This window comes from Bradysia coprophila, unplaced genomic scaffold (assembly GCF_014529535.1).
Source record: "Bradysia coprophila strain Holo2 unplaced genomic scaffold, BU_Bcop_v1 contig_50, whole genome shotgun sequence".
In the NCBI taxonomy this organism is placed as follows: Eukaryota; Metazoa; Arthropoda; class Insecta; order Diptera; family Sciaridae; genus Bradysia; species Bradysia coprophila.
Genome location: NW_023503751.1, coordinates 1,480,861 through 1,496,725, shown reverse-complemented (window position 1 = coordinate 1,496,725; position 15,865 = coordinate 1,480,861). Strand labels below are relative to the sequence as shown.

At 39.3% G+C, this 15,865-nt stretch overlaps 1 protein-coding gene across 1 annotated transcript; it reads right to left on the bottom strand.

Moving 5' to 3' along the window:
- Positions 1 to 356: 356 nt before the first annotated feature.
- Positions 357 to 1,281, bottom strand: LOC119082918 (glutamate receptor ionotropic, kainate 1-like; the record flags this gene model as incomplete). The annotated part of the gene is made up of 4 exons (XM_037192574.1): positions 357 to 582; positions 648 to 763; positions 826 to 945; positions 1,014 to 1,281. Coding segments are annotated over 4 exons (654 nt in total), but the record flags the coding sequence as incomplete, so codon positions are not given.
- Between the last annotated feature and the right edge of the window lie 14,584 nt (positions 1,282 to 15,865).

Sequence of the window (15,865 nt, the reverse complement as noted above, 5' to 3'; positions counted from 1 at the left end):
TCTAGACCGCACACTTCTGCACGATTTTCGGAAACCCCCCTCCCCCCTTCAGGTGCGTCCTCACTATTTGAATGACCCCTAAGTGAAAATCAAGGCTGAGAATGTACTCAAACTCTAAAGACAGATTTTTTTTCTAATTTCATTAGAGGCAAAATAAAAAGTCGTTCAGCCACATATCAGATGTCCATAACCAGGCAAATCTTGGAGAATTGTCAGTAAAAGTTGGTCCATACAGCAATGTGATCAGATTGGAAGTAATGAAGATGGCAGAACTGCCAGCCAATTGCTAGTTTTGCAGATGACCTGGAAATTATTTGGTAGCTACATGGAAGTTGTTAAAAAAATTTCGTTGCTCTGGAGAGTAAAGCTTCGACTTCGGGTTGAATGTAAACGACGCAAATATTAAATATTTTGGATACAATTTTTTAGTATTTAGATATATCGCTCCATTCGTGATTTGAACAGACATTCACAAGCGCCGATGATACACGCGATGCCCAAGCCAATTATTAGGACAATAAAATCTCCAATAAGATTGTCGAAGCCGAGTTCATATACAAAATTATCATTCGAACTAAAAAACTTGAAAACAAATCCGAAAATCAATTAATTCTATTGCATGAGTCTACTTGTTCATAAAGTCTTACATCGCACGAACCACCGCCACGTTTTTCCTTCCACCAACGCTTCTGTAAAGTCTGCAATTTTCCATTTTCTTGTAGTTTCAAGATGGCGACATTTACTTGAGATCGATAGGTAGAATCTGTGGAACAAGGAAAAGTAACTTTTTGGTGACTACTTGCAACATGCATTTGAAATTCTCACTTTTGGTCATTGCAATTCCATAACTCTTGCTGTCCAACACTGGGCCAACCTGAGTCAAGTCGCATCTTCGTTCGGTAACATATTCGATCGCAACTGATTCCATTAAGAATGCATATTTTCCTGAAAACTGTACCACTGGATGTAAGAAACATTTGCCGCACACCTTTCATGGAATGAATTATATGTACCATCCCCCTTCACCACACGACTGACACCCTCGGCAGAGTTTGATACGAATGCCGTTAATTCTGACGATTCCATGGTCGACCGCATCATATCATATGTTGGATTATTCGAATTGCGGAAAAATGATGCGGTTGAACCGCCTTTGACTACCCCATTAGGAATGAGCGGGTTGGCCCGAAGATTCGGGTAACCCGCAAACCCGACCCGACCCGTCGGGTTTTGGGCTGGCGGGTTGTAGAGTCTTCTGGTTTGCTTTGGATCGGGTTTCAAAGAATAATATTCGGGTCAGGTCGGGCGGGTTCCAGGAGTATTTAAAAGTTCCAACCAGAAGTATTTAAAATTTTATAAAAAGTATCAATATAAGTTGTTTCTTCACGTTTTTAACGTAATTCTGAAAATATTAAATTAGTTTCAAGCATTTCTCACATAAATTTGAACTAAATTTGCTAAAAAACTTTGACGAGTTATAAAACTTTCGGGTTGACTTCGGATTGGGTTTCAAAAATGAAAATCGGGTCGGGTCGGGTTCGGGCGGGTTAAGAGTCTGTCGGGTTTACTCTGGTCGGGTTTCAGAAATGAAAAACGGGTCGGGTCGGGTTCGGGCGGGTTTTGAAAAAACCCCAACCCGCTCATCCCTATACCCCATACTTGATGCGAAATTGTCTGTCCAAATCTTCAACACTTGCTATTGTATACTCGACGATATCATTGGTGGCAAAAGCGGCGCAATTGGCAGACCACCAGACTCCAGCAGCAAGTTGTGTTGACAGGGATCTATGGATAAAGTTTGGATCATAATAACTGAAATATTTGTTTTTTTAAGCAGTAAAACGTTCGGTACACTGAACGAACTCCCACAGGCCAACTAAAAATCTTTTGGTGTCTTATCTTTTCGCCTATGATATGCCGATAAATATTATAACCTACAAAACTGGGTACTGTTAGGGAGGCTACGCACATCCAAGATTCACTAGATCATCACAGCGACATTCATTATCACTAAATATAATACGTCCGCCCGACAAATAGAAGGAACGTTTCAGCAACTTTCATACCAACAAAGACACGTACGAGTGTTTTGCAAGAACGAAACTTCGAACGTTCACACAAGTACATGTGAGTGTTTGGTTCTAATGTAGAAGCACCGAAATATTTCTACATTGTTGCACACCACTCGTACGCTACAGTATTGAGATGCCTGTATTCATAAATGGTGTTGAAAATTCAACCACTTCTTCGCGTTCAGATGTGATTGTTAGATCGCCGATTGCGATATCAGTGTGATGTTGAATTAACTCCGTAACGATACAGTCCCATGCGCCTGTTCTTTTATCGCTATTGTAGGGAGCCAGTTGAATTGAATAGTTGAGGTCGAGTATTTTGGATATTTCATCTATCAAATCAATTGAGTAGCCTTCAAATTGATCATTTCCGGTAAGAGGTTTGACCGACTGTTTTAGCATCACGTACGGCTCATTCTACAAATGATATTGAAAAAAAAAATTAGAAACCAAAACTATTACAAGTTTTACTAAATTTTTCCGACTTACTATCACTGCCGTTATTTTCAACGTCTGTCCTTGTGCTGAATTCTCATTGCACAGAAAAATCGCAATAAAAAACAAATGAACTGAGAATAATTTCACCATTTTCTGCCTTATTTTAGAATTTTCTACGCAAAATAATCACATCAATTGCGTGAATAATATTAGACTCTCATGCAAAAAATGATCTTTTTCAACTGATCGTTTATGAACTACTACCACCTGCGTGCGATAAAATTGTCATGGAAATAAGTATGGACTGTAGTGCCTTGTTGCAAACAGTGTCGAATAGATAGATAGATTAAGTGGGTTGAATGTATATTATATTCATGGACTCCTGCACCTTTGCCGCCGATGGGCCTGTTGTTCGGGCATACGTATTTTTTTGAATATCTATCAATTCGAAATTATTGTAAGAAATCATAGAGCATGTTCACTTCGGGAGTCGAACCGGGACCCATAGGGCATGAGTTCATTGTGCTCTAACGATTGACGATGCTATTTGCACTCGAAATAATCAATTCATTATGATAACATTTGCTTTTACATTAATCTGGAAAAGAAGTTTCTTGGGTCGCTATCCTTACTAATTCATCGTCTTACAAAATTTAACGTGAAGACGTTTCGTAACGACGCTGTTTTTCGATCACAAAGTTGAACTGCGAATGGTGAAAATGATTTTATTTTCGTTTCTTCAACATTATACAACGGAATCTACCACGAAAATATTTCCTGTTATTATTTGCAACCGGGTACAATTACCATCTACAGTTTGGAGATGTTCGAATGAGAGAGTGAATTAAAAATAAATACAACGCGTGTTCAGAAGAGGAAAAAGCGACACATGGTATTTAAAAATAGCCAGCGAAAACTGATGACCTTGCGCTCGGAACGTAAATGATACCAAAAATACAGTGAGATTTTTCCCTTGATTTGGTGAATTGGGAATTGGAGACATTATATTTGATTTGAGTTTTATTAGATCAGCAATCTGAAAATACTACATAGTTGATGTTGATACAAAATCAAATTGTAAACAACAATACGAGAATTGTGAGTTCCTGTGAACTCTGGTGAAACCAACAAACTTTAATTTTCATTTAGTGAAACATACTAGACATCAAAATCTGAAGTGAAAGCATTTTTGCTCATAATGTCCACAGCTGGGCTTGAACTAGCAACCTCTGGTTTATAAATCCAACTCGACCAACGAGGCGAGCAAAAAGGAAGTCACAATTTTAAGCTCAACTTACTTTTTTCAAAAAATTTATGAAGTGAAATCTAAGAATTTTGTTTCGTTTCTTCAGTCTGTTCTCTACAAAAACAAGGCATCAGAACAGTCGGAGCGTTTGCTGCGACTGCCCCGTAAACCTATTTTGCCCAAAACCATTATACGTCCGTAGCCCTAATAGTCCCGGAACCCTTATTCGTCCGTTATCAAAATGCTCCCGTAATCTTATTGCGTACTTGGCATTATTGCCTATTTTTGCAAATTAACTGTAAGTGTTCATCTTTAAAATTGCGATTAGCGCAATTTCAAAATCCCGTACGAAGTACTTCTCACGTATAAAACAAAAGTTTACGATGTAATTTTAGGACTTTACAACTTTTGTTTACCAATTTTCTTTCGTTATTGAATTATCTGTCAAACGAAACAAAAAGTAGCAAAGTTTGATGAAATATTCTCGATGTATGAGCAAAAACCACATAGGGCCACAAAGCGGCCCTAGTCGAAGGGCCCAAATTTGAAACTTTTTTCACCACGTTCTCTTTCTATTCAATAACCTTCCATAATAACTAAATCTAGCAAAATCGGATGAGATTTACTCGATTTATGTGCAAAAAACACTTAGGGCCGAGTAACGACCTTTGAGGCCTCCCAACAAGCCCACGTTGCATCTTGCCCAAAAACAATGTTCAGCAACTTTGTTCTACTCGTCAATACCTTTCATTTGATATATCACAAGCAGCTATTGCGTGCGTATTTCGGTAGATATCGTCGAAAGACTGAAAAACACCTATAGGGCCCTAGCTCTGGAAGGGCCGACCCTACCATGCCCATTTTCGAACTTGACCTTACTTTTGTCGATACCAATCGGAAAAAAAAAGAATTTTCAAAAAAGGTTGTGATTTACTCAAGCTAGAGGGGTCACAGACGGATGGACATTTTTTAGCCCCGTACGAAGTACTGGGGGCTTATATGCCGTTTGTAACATGTCGAATTAGAAGCATACGGTTAGTGCAAAGCATTTGCCTATGTTCATAGATGACGAATCCGCAATAAAACAAGGCATCAGAACAGTCGGAGCGTTTGCTGCGACTTAGCCCCGTACGACCCGTAATCCTATTTCGTCCGTAACCATTATACGTCCATAGCCGTAATACGCCCGGAACCCTAATACGTCTACAACCCTCTAATGCGTCTGTTACCAAAATGCAAGTCAAGTTGGGCATGGTCAAATTTACTGAAAGTGTTCATATTTAAAATTGCGCATAGCGCAATTACGAAAGCCCGTACGAAGTACCTCTCAAATAAAACCAACAATTTACGACATTATTTTAGAAACCCAAAATTTTTTGCCAACTTTCCATTGGGTATTCAATTACCTCTCAAATAAAACAAAAATTTACTCGATTTATGTGCAAAAAGCACTTAGGGCCGAGTAGCGGCCTGAGTCCAAGGGCACAAATTTGAAACTTTTTTTGCCAACATTCTATTCGGCATTCAATTACCACTCAAACGAAACAAAAATTAGAAAATCGGATAAGATTTACTCGATTTATGTGCAAAAAACACTTAGGGCCGAGTAGCGGCCTTAGTCCAAGGGACCAAATTTGAAACTTTTTTCGCCATCATTCTATTCGGCATTCAATTATCTCTAAAACGAAACAAAAACTAGCAAAATCGGATGAGATTTACTCGATTTATGTGCAAAAAACACTTAGGGCCGAGTAGCCTTAGTCCAAGAGCCCAGATTTGAAACTTTTTTGCCATCATTCTATTCGGCATTCAATTATCTCTCAAATGAAACAAAAACTAGCAAAATCGAATGAGTTTTACTCGATTTATGTGCAAAAAACACTAAGGGCCGAGTAGCGGCCTTAGTCCAAGGGCCCAAATTTAAAACTTTTTTTGCCACCAATCTATTCGGCATTCAATTATCTCTCAAATGAAACAAAAACTAGCAAAATCGGATGAGATTTACTCGATTTATGTGCAAAAAACACTTAGGGCCGAGTAACGACCTTTGAGCCCTCCCAACAAGCCCGCGTTGCATCTTACCCAAAAACAATGTTCAGCAACTTTGTTCTACTCGTCAATACGTCTTGATATATCACAAGCAGCTATTGCGTGCGTATTTCGGTAGATATCGTCGAAAGACTGAAAAACACCTATAGGGCACTAGCTCTGGAGGGGCCGACTCTACAATGCCCATTTTCGAACTTGACCTTACTTTTGTCGATACCAATCGGGGAAAAAAAGAATTTTGAAAAAAGGTTGTGATTTACTCAAGCTAGAGGGGTCACGGACGGACGGACGGACATTTTTTTTATTGCGGATTCGTCATCTATGAACATAGCCAAATGCTTTGCCCTTACTGACTGCTTCCAATTCGACGTGTTACAAACGGCATATTAATCTTATAAGCCCCCAGTACTTCGTACGGGGCTAAAAACTAAAGTAAACTCAGGTTTTAGATTTGGTCAGGAGTTGTAGATTGTTTTTAAGTAGACAAAACCCAAAATTTTATATTGTGTTACCGTTTTATGTAAAAATTACAAAAATTTTGAGGTACACATCTCAACAGCAATCGACAATGAGGAGTTAACACCCCTTGTATATTCCGAGAATGACATTGCACTGGGGACAACGATGTTCCACGTCTCGACAGCAACATAGTGCGAAAAGGCCGCATCTGTTTGAAACATTTTCAGGAAAAAAAAATTGTGTGTAAAATATAAAAGTCGATCACAAATTTTAAATCATTTCAAACTCATACAGATAACACCAAACTGTATTCGCTGATCGAAAGGTTTTCGTAACGACCTTGCTTCTGCAATTGAAACATGTTACTGTTATCGGTTGGGAGTCATAGACATAATTGTTTGCTACATATTGTTCCGGAGCTGCAGGAGAATGAGAAAATAAACAGTTGAATCTTTTTGAGTAAATGAACATTGGTAACTGTGAAACAATTACTGTGAAATGGCGAAAAATGAAATTGAAAAGTAACCAAAAGTGTATGCCCCTTCTAGCATTGGTTAGTGGGACGACTTATGTGCAAAAATACACTTGCTGAGGATACTTATCTAGACACATGCATGACATGTTTTGGTATCGTTATGAAGGCTAATGAACATAGATAGACCTTGTCCAATTCTACTGTACTAGTAGTACCAATATCTAATCGGTGATTTCAATGCGAAGCTGGGAAAACGAGAAGAAGACTCCGAAGTTTCTATTGGTAGTTTTAGCAACGACCAAAGAAATGAGCGTGGAAATGCTCTACTCAACTTCCTACAGCAACACAATTTGTACGCAATGAATTCATTTTTTGCCGGAAAGCCTCAACGGAAATGGACTTGGGCTAGTGCAGATGGTGTAACGAAAAATGAGATCGATTACATTATAACTGGCTGTAAGTCAACCGTTAAGAACGTTACGGTCCTAAACAATTTTTCAGCAGGTAGTGATTACCGAATGGTTCGTGCAAGAGTCACTTAAAATACCAGATTTCAAAGATCACAACTAGTTCAAAAATGTGAAAGGATTGACGTACAACGGCTTTACACACAAAATGAAGAATTTGCTACGAAAATGACTGCCGAATTAGACAACGTCAACAATCAATGTGAAACATTGGACGAATTGAATACCAAAATCGTCGATAGAATAATGGGATTCATGAAATCCAAATGCAAATCCGTCCAAGGGAAAGAATCAAAACTCAGCAGAGAAACACTAGACCTGATCGCAAGCAGAGCAGAGTTGGTAAAAACCGGAGTACGAGATTCGGTGGAATACCGGAACCTGTCTAAAAGTATCAACAAAGCAAGGAGATCGGATGAAAGAAAATATAATGTCCAATTGGCTCAAAACATAATTGAAGCTAACTGCAATATGAAAGTCCTACGGAGAAAAATGACAAACGCCAAAAAAGAAATCTTCAAATTACGAGACAAAACAGGAACGATCCAAACGGATCGAAATGCGATATTAAACGTTGCAACAGAATTTTATGAGAATTTGTTTTCTTCAGCAAGACAGAGTCCAACGGAAGAAACCGAAGATAGACCAATAATAAGAAACGGGGGATCGGAGGATATGCCCGACATAACTGTTGATGAAGTCAAAGCTGCAGTAGCCAAGATGAAAAACAAAAAGTCTCCCGGAGAAGATGGTGTTCCAGTGGAAGCCATTAAACTAGGTGGAGACTCATTATTAAAGGCAATCACGGCTTTGTTTAATCAATGTCTCCAATGGGAAGAAGTACCAGAAGCCTGGGAAAATGCGGTAATTACATTGCTGCATAAAAAAGGAGACATAACAAAGCTGGAAAATTACCGGCCCATAAGCCTATTGTCAACACTCTACAAGTTGTTTATGAAAATCATTACGAAGAGGAACACTAACAAGTTCGACTTCTACCAACTTGTTGAACAAGCTGCTTTCAGATCTGGTTTCAGCACAAACGACCATTTGCAGGTGATGAGAACGCTTATTGAGAAGTGTCGTGAATACAACATCGACATAGTCTTGCTATTCATAGACTTCGAAAAAGCTTTCGATTCAGTGGAAACATGGTCGATATTGGACGCATTAGACGAATGTAGAGTAGACTCAAGGTACTCCAACACAATTCGATATGTGTACAAAAATGCTACTTCTCATAAGAGCACGGAGAAATTCAGAATCGGCCGAGGTGTAAGGCAGGGTGACACTATTTCACCGAAATTATTCACGGCGATTCTGCAGAGTGTTTTTACGAAGTTAAACTGGAGTAAAATGGGAATAAATATAAATGGAGAGTACCTGAGCAATCTCCGCTTCGCTGATGACATTGTACCGATAGCAGTGAATCTAGGTCAGGCTCAGCTAGAGCACTGCGCCGTTCAGCCGATGGACACTTGGCGGCTAAAACGTAGCCGACACCCTTCGGCGGCCGGCTAGTATGATATTTATGGCGGCTAGCCGGCTCAGCCGGCTGAATAACAAAATTAAAATACAGTAGAAGAAAAGTGAATGATTCCACACAAAATTTGTTTCACCAATAAAGGACTAATATTTCATATTCGGAATTTTTGTTAGGCACGCGATCGCCAGCTGAAATGAAATTAATCTAGGTCCTCTTTTGTTAAACACATTTTGTGTAGAATCATTTGGAATCCACAATGAGTCCCAAATCAAAATACCTGACGATATTCACTTTTGTACTACAGTGAACGACATCTCAAATGTCTCACTGTCATTTTTTTCAGAGAATGTCATTGTGAATTTGCAATGACACAATAAAATTCTCAGAAAAATTTGACAGTGAGACATTTGAGATGTCGTTCACTGTACTGTATTGTTACAATCGAATCAAATCTCATAGAAGTACGCAAGTCAGAAGTCAGTTACAGAGATATTTGTTTCATATGAAATAGGCGAAACCGCTTCTATTTAAAAATGGAATCAAACATTCAACAAAGGCTTTAGCTGTTTAAGCTGATCTTACTCGTACTACAACTACAACACGCGCACGTTTTACCATTTCACATGTAGTACATTCATGACTTTATTGTACTGCCCTCTACCAGTCGACAGGTGCGTACAATTTTGTAAGCCAACGAAAAAAATTGCTGCAAAATTCTCCCAAACTGTATTAAAACCAAAACTTTCGCAAGCCATCTTCCGCCGCCGATTTTTAACACGGCTGAGGCGGCTGAGAGGGATATCGGCGGCGGTTACGGCTGATGTGCTTTTTCGGCGGCGGCATCGGCTTGGCTGAACGGCGCAGCGCTCTAGGCTCAGCTTATGCTACAACAGTTAAGTGAAAAGGCAAGCAAATTTGGCCTCAAGATGAACTTATCGAAAACCAAAGTCATGACCAACATCAGGGACGATAGAGAAATCAAAATTGGTGACACTGTCATTGAACGAGTCGACAGCTATGTATATCTAGGACATAAACTGAAGTTAGGTCTGGACAACCAAACTGCAGAAATAAGACGTAGGATTGGTCTTGCATGGGCAGCGTTCGGAAAACTCAGACTAATTTTCAAAAGCAAAATGAATAATTGTCTGAAACGCAAAGTTTTCGACACTTGTGTCCTTCCAGTGCTCACTTATGGAGCGGAAACGTTAACTTTAACGAAAGCATCCGAAGATAAATTGAGAGTGACACAAAGAGCCATGGAACGGAGTATGCTTGGAATAACACTCAGAGACAGAATGACGAATCAATGGATTCGACAACAAACCAGGGTCGTTGATGTCATGGAAAGAATAGCATCTCTGAAATGGAGCTGGGCGGGACATATTGCAAGAAGGACAGACGAACGTTGGACCAAAAAGATCATGAACTGGCGACCATATAAAAGACGAGAGAGATGGACAAACGGAATTAAGAATATTGCAGGTACAAACTGGCAGCAAATGGCAATGGATCGTACGAAATGGAAAGAAGTTGGAGAGGCGTACATCCAGCAGTGGATAGAAACAGGCTGAAAAAGAAGAAGAAGAAGAAGTAGTACATATCAGCAGTCAAAGTTCACCGAGGGCAGCTATTTTTAAAAAATCCGATTTTTTTTTAAATTTTTGCGGAACTTTCGATTTTCATTTTATGTGATTATTAATCATTGGACTGTCCTCTACAAGCAACAAGAAAATTTCATTGTGTAGTATGACTATGTTCAAGCTCACCATGCACTCATTTCGCGTGTGCAAATAATGTTTTTTTCCCGGTATCCAAAATCGCACTTGTAGATGTCGCAGGCCCAGGCTGCTGGAATTAATTGGCAGGCAATACAATAGCTGAGATAATGAAACGAAAAATATTATAAATGTGAAGTTATTTAATGATCATGAGCGGAGCGAGCGAAAAATTTTAGCGATTTGTACTTTGAAAATATTCTATTCTCTGACTACGACCCTAAATCTATGACGTTCAGCATCTGTAATTTTTGATAAGATATGAAGTGATCGTGAGTGGTGCGAGCGAGAAAATTTTTCAATTTTCTACTTTGTACAATTCTATTTCGGACTTCTCAGCGAAATATTTGTCACGTCTTAGCGCATGCGAAAAATGAGAAGATAGGGGATGATAGCGAGCGGAGCGAGCGAGAAATTTTTGCGATTTTATAATTTTAAAACATTCTATTTCTGACTTCTCAGCCATTTCGAGTCAATTTCCAGTTTTAATCGATGTCCTGTTTTTAGCCCCGTACGAAGTACAAAGGGGCTTATAGGATTACGATGCCGTGTGTAATTGATGGAATTCGAAGCAGACGGTAAGGGCAAAGTGTTTGCCTATGTTCATAGATAGCGAATCCGCAATAAAAATTTTGTCTGTCCGTCTGTCCGTCACGTCGATATCTTGAGTAAATCGAATCCGATTTCAAATTTTTTTTTTCACTGAAAGATAATCAAAATAGTGAGGCTAAGTTCGAAGATGGGCATATTTGGGTCGGCCCTTCGTGAGTTAGGGCCGCCTAAGTGCTTTAAGGTCTTTTGGGGATATTTACGGCAAAAAAAACGATGGAAATGCAAATGAAACGGCAAAAGATAGGTATTGTCGATACCGATCCAGGAAAAAAAAGTTTATTAAAATCGGGTGAATGGACCGTGAGTTAGGGCCCTAGAAGTGAAAGGCAACTAGGGCCCTATGTGTATTTTGCATATAACTCGAGTAAATTTCATCCTTTTTTCGTAATTTTTGTTTCATTTGAAAGGTAATCGAAGCCCGAATATAATGTGGCGAAAAACGTTTTAAATTTGGGTCCTCGGCCCTAAGTGTATTTTACGTATAGATCGAGTAAATATCATCCAATTTTGCTAGTTTTTGTCTTATATGAAAGGTAATTGAATACCGAATAGAATGTGGTGAGAAAAATGTTTGAAATTTGGGTCCTTGGACTGAGGCCGCTCCTCGGCCCTAAGTGTATTTTGCATATAACTCGAGTAAATTTGATCCGATTTTCCTAAATTTTGTTTCTTTTGAAAGGTAATCGAACACAGAATAGAATGTTGTGGAAAAAAATTTATAATTTGGGTCCTTGGACTAAGGCCGCTCCACGGCCCTAAGTGTGTTTTGCATATAACTCGAGTAAATTTGATCCGATTTTCCTAATTTATTTTTCACTTGAAAGGTAATCGAACACCGAATAGAATGTTGTTGAAAAAATAAATAAATTTGGGTCCTGGGACTAAGGCCGCTACTCGGCCCTAAGTGTATTTTGCATATAACTCGAGTAAATTTCATACGATTTTCCGAATTTTTGTTTCATTTGGAAAGTAATCGAAGGCCGAATAGAATACTGTTGAAAAAAAAAAAATTTGGGTCGTTGGAGTAAGGCCAATAAATTAAAATTGTATGTTAACTTGAAATTTGTGTTACATTTGAAAGGAACGTCGTACGGGGCTTCGTAATTGCGCTATGCGCAATTTCTAAGATGTACACATTTCATAATAATATGACTTCAACTACGTTTACGGGTGCAATAGGTCTACGGTCAAAGTAGGGTGACAGACGCACTAGAGTCACGTACGCAATAGATATACGGGTTCGTACGGGGCTCAGTCGCAGCAAACGCTCCGACTGTTCTGATGGCTCATTTTTTTTAAATTTCCCGGTAAGTTGGATTTCTCATCTATTTCGATGGCCCGTTTTTGTCGACTTCCCGTTTTTTTTCGATTTCCCGTCTATTCCAATTTCCCAGTGAGTTCTATTTCCCGTCTGTTTCAATTCAATTCCCGGTGAGTTTGACTTTCCGTTTTTTTAGTCAATTACCCAGTAAATTTGATTTCTCGTCTATTTCGATTTCCCGTTTTTTTCGACTTCCCGTTTTTTCTCGATTTCCTGTTTTTTCGATTTCCCGTCTATTGCGATTTCCCGGTGAGTTCGATTTCTCGGTCAGTGTGATTTCCCCTCAATTTCAATTTCCCGGTGAGCTCGATTTCCCGGTGAGTTCGTTTACTCGGTCAGTATGATTTCCCATCAATTGTGATTTTTCGTCAATTTCAATTTCCCGTCAATTTCGATTTCCCCTGGCTTCCCGCTTCATGGTAACACAAAAAAAATCGCCTTCGGCGAATTTTTTTCTACGTCTTCTTTTGGTGGATTTCCCGGTATCCCGGTTTTCGGCCAAAAAATTTCCCGGTATCCCAGATACCAAGGCAAGGATACACATTATTTGCACACGCGACTCATTTCGCAAAAATAAATTCCGGATAGTTACATGTGTCCGTTCAATAGAAAATTACATGAACACGAACACCGGCACATTTTCTCCATCTCCACAATAGACTCGATGATCGAGGTTCGATGTTTATTTGAATTAAATGGCTTACGATAAATAAATACTCACCACTCATTGTTTTATACAAATTAATCAAATTTAACTTTTTTTTACAAAATACTTCTGAAGAGTGAAAACTGCACACCCCGGCGATTCGCCAAACGAACAACGTCTGAATTCATTGCCAAGTGGACCAACTGCTTCGCCATTTAAATCGAAAGAAAGCAAATTTTTCTAGTCAGATACGCCGACCTTCGGTTGTTATAAGGTGTATAAGAACTCCCGAAACTGATAGTGAGTTTGGTGCAAGTAATGACCTTGAGCATGTGAGTAGATTTTTCATTTTACAAAATTAGCCATCTAGACAGTGGTAATCTTCATTTAAATATATACCAAAATGTTAGCTGATCTTAAATTTTGTTGAATGGTTGCCTTCAGGCTTCGCAAAAATTCACACGTAACCTTGGACTTTTCCCGTTTTCGTCCATACTTACGTTAATGACTATTATACGATTTTCTTTGAATTCTGACTTTTTTTAATTTTCATTTCTTCGACCATAAAGATACATCACATCACAAAAATGCTCGTTTATTTATTTCACGGCTGCACTGCTCTTTAACAATTAGATCCAATCAGTACAGAACCAACTCCATACACATATGAATTGTTCAGATAGTTTTAAATGTATTAGACGCGCAAGCGAAGAATGCTAAAAAAAATCCGAATTAGTGTGTCATGTTCAAGTCAAGAACGATTTTTGATACTGAAATTATCTTCATAAACAAGGCATCAGAACAGTCGGAGCGTTTGCTGCGACTTAGCCCCGTACGACCCGTAATCCTATTTCGTCTGTAACCATAATACGTCCGTAGCCGTAATACGCCCGGAACCCTAATACGTCTACAACCCTCTAATGCGTCTGTTACCAAAATGCAAGTCAAGTTGGGCATGGTCTTTACTGAAAGTGTTCATTTTTAAAATTGCGCATAGCGCAATTACGAAAGCCCGTACGAAGTACCTCTCAAATACAACCAACAATTTACGACATTATTTTAGAAACCCAAAATTTTTTGCCAACTTTCCATTGGGTATTCAATTATCTCTCAAATGAAACAAAAACTAGCAAAATCGGTTGAGATTTACTCGATTTATGTGCAAAAAGCACTTAGGGCCGAGTAGCGGCCTTAGTCCAAGGACCCAAATTTGAAACTTTTTTGCCATCATTCTATTCGGCATTCAATTATCTCTCAAATGAAACAAACTCTAGCAAAATCGGATGAGATTTATTCGATTTATGTGCAAAAAACACTTAGGGCCGAGTAGCGGCCTTAGTCCAAGGGCCCAAATTTGAAACGGCATCGTAATCCTATAAGCCCCTTCGTACTTCGTACGGGGCTAAAAATTTTTGAAATCGGAATTGATTTACTCAAGATATCGACGTGACAGGCGGACAGACGGACAGACAAAGATTTTATTGCGGATTCGTGATCTATGAACATAGGCAAACACTTTGCCCTTACTGTCTGCTTCGAATTCCATCAATTACACACGGCATCATAATCCTATAAGCCCCTTTGTACTTCGTACGGGGCTAAAAATGTCCGTCCGTCCGTCTGTGACCCCTCTAGCTTGAGTAAATCACAACCTTTTTTCAAATTTCTTTTTTTCCCCGATTGGTATCGACAAAAAGGTCAAGTTCGAAAATGGACATGGTAGGGTCGGCCCTTCCAGAGCTAGGGCCCTATAGGTGTTTTTCAGTCTTTCGACGATATCTACCGAAATACGCACGCAATAGCTGCTTGTGATATATCAAATGAAAGGTATTGACGAGTAGAACAAAGTTGCTGAACATTGTTTTTGGGTAAGATGCAACGCGGGCTTGTTGGGAGGGCTCAAAGGTCGTTACTCGGCCCTAAGTGTTTTTTGCACATAAATCGAGTAAATCTCATCCGATTTTGCTAGTTTTTGTTTCATTTGAGAGATAATTGAATGCCGAATAGATTGGTGGCAAAAAAAGTTTTAAATTTGGGCCCTTGGACTAAGGCCGCTACTCGGCCCTAAGTGTTTTTTGCACATAAATCGAGTAAAACTCATTCGATTTTGCTAGTTTTTGTTTCATTTGAGAGATAATTGAATGCCGAATAGAATGATGGCAAAAAAAGTTTCAAATTTGGGCCCTTGGACTAAGGCCGCTACTCGGCCCTAAGTGTTTTTAGCCCCGTACGAAGTACGAAGGGGCTTATAGGATTACGATGCCGTGTGTAATTGATGGAATTCGAAGCAGACAGTAAGGGCAAAGTGTTTGCCTATGTTCATAGATGACGAATCCGCAATAAAAATTTTGTGTGTCCGTCTGTCACGTCGATATCTTGAGTAAATCAAATCCTATTTCAATTTTTTTTCCCTGAAAGATAGTCAAAGTAGTGAGGCTAAGTTCGAAGATGGGCGATTTTGGGTCGACCCCTCCCGAGCTGGGGCCCCATAAGTGATTTAACGTTTTCCGAAGATATCTCTGGCCATTTAAAGGCTACACTTGTAAGTGATACGTCAAATGAAAGGTATTACCGATCGACAAAAAAAAAGTTTAAGGAAATTGGATGACCGACTCGTGAGTTAGACCCCTTGGTGTGAACTAGGTACAGGGCGGCAACCCGTTTTTGCTTGAACGTTGGCCAAATTTGAACGGATTTGGATAGATTTTGCTTTATTAGATAGGTACCAATCCGGGAAAAAAAAAGTTTATGAAATTCGGTTCACCGGAGCGTGAGCTAGGTCTCTTGGAGTGAGCTTATATGTGGCTACTCGGCCG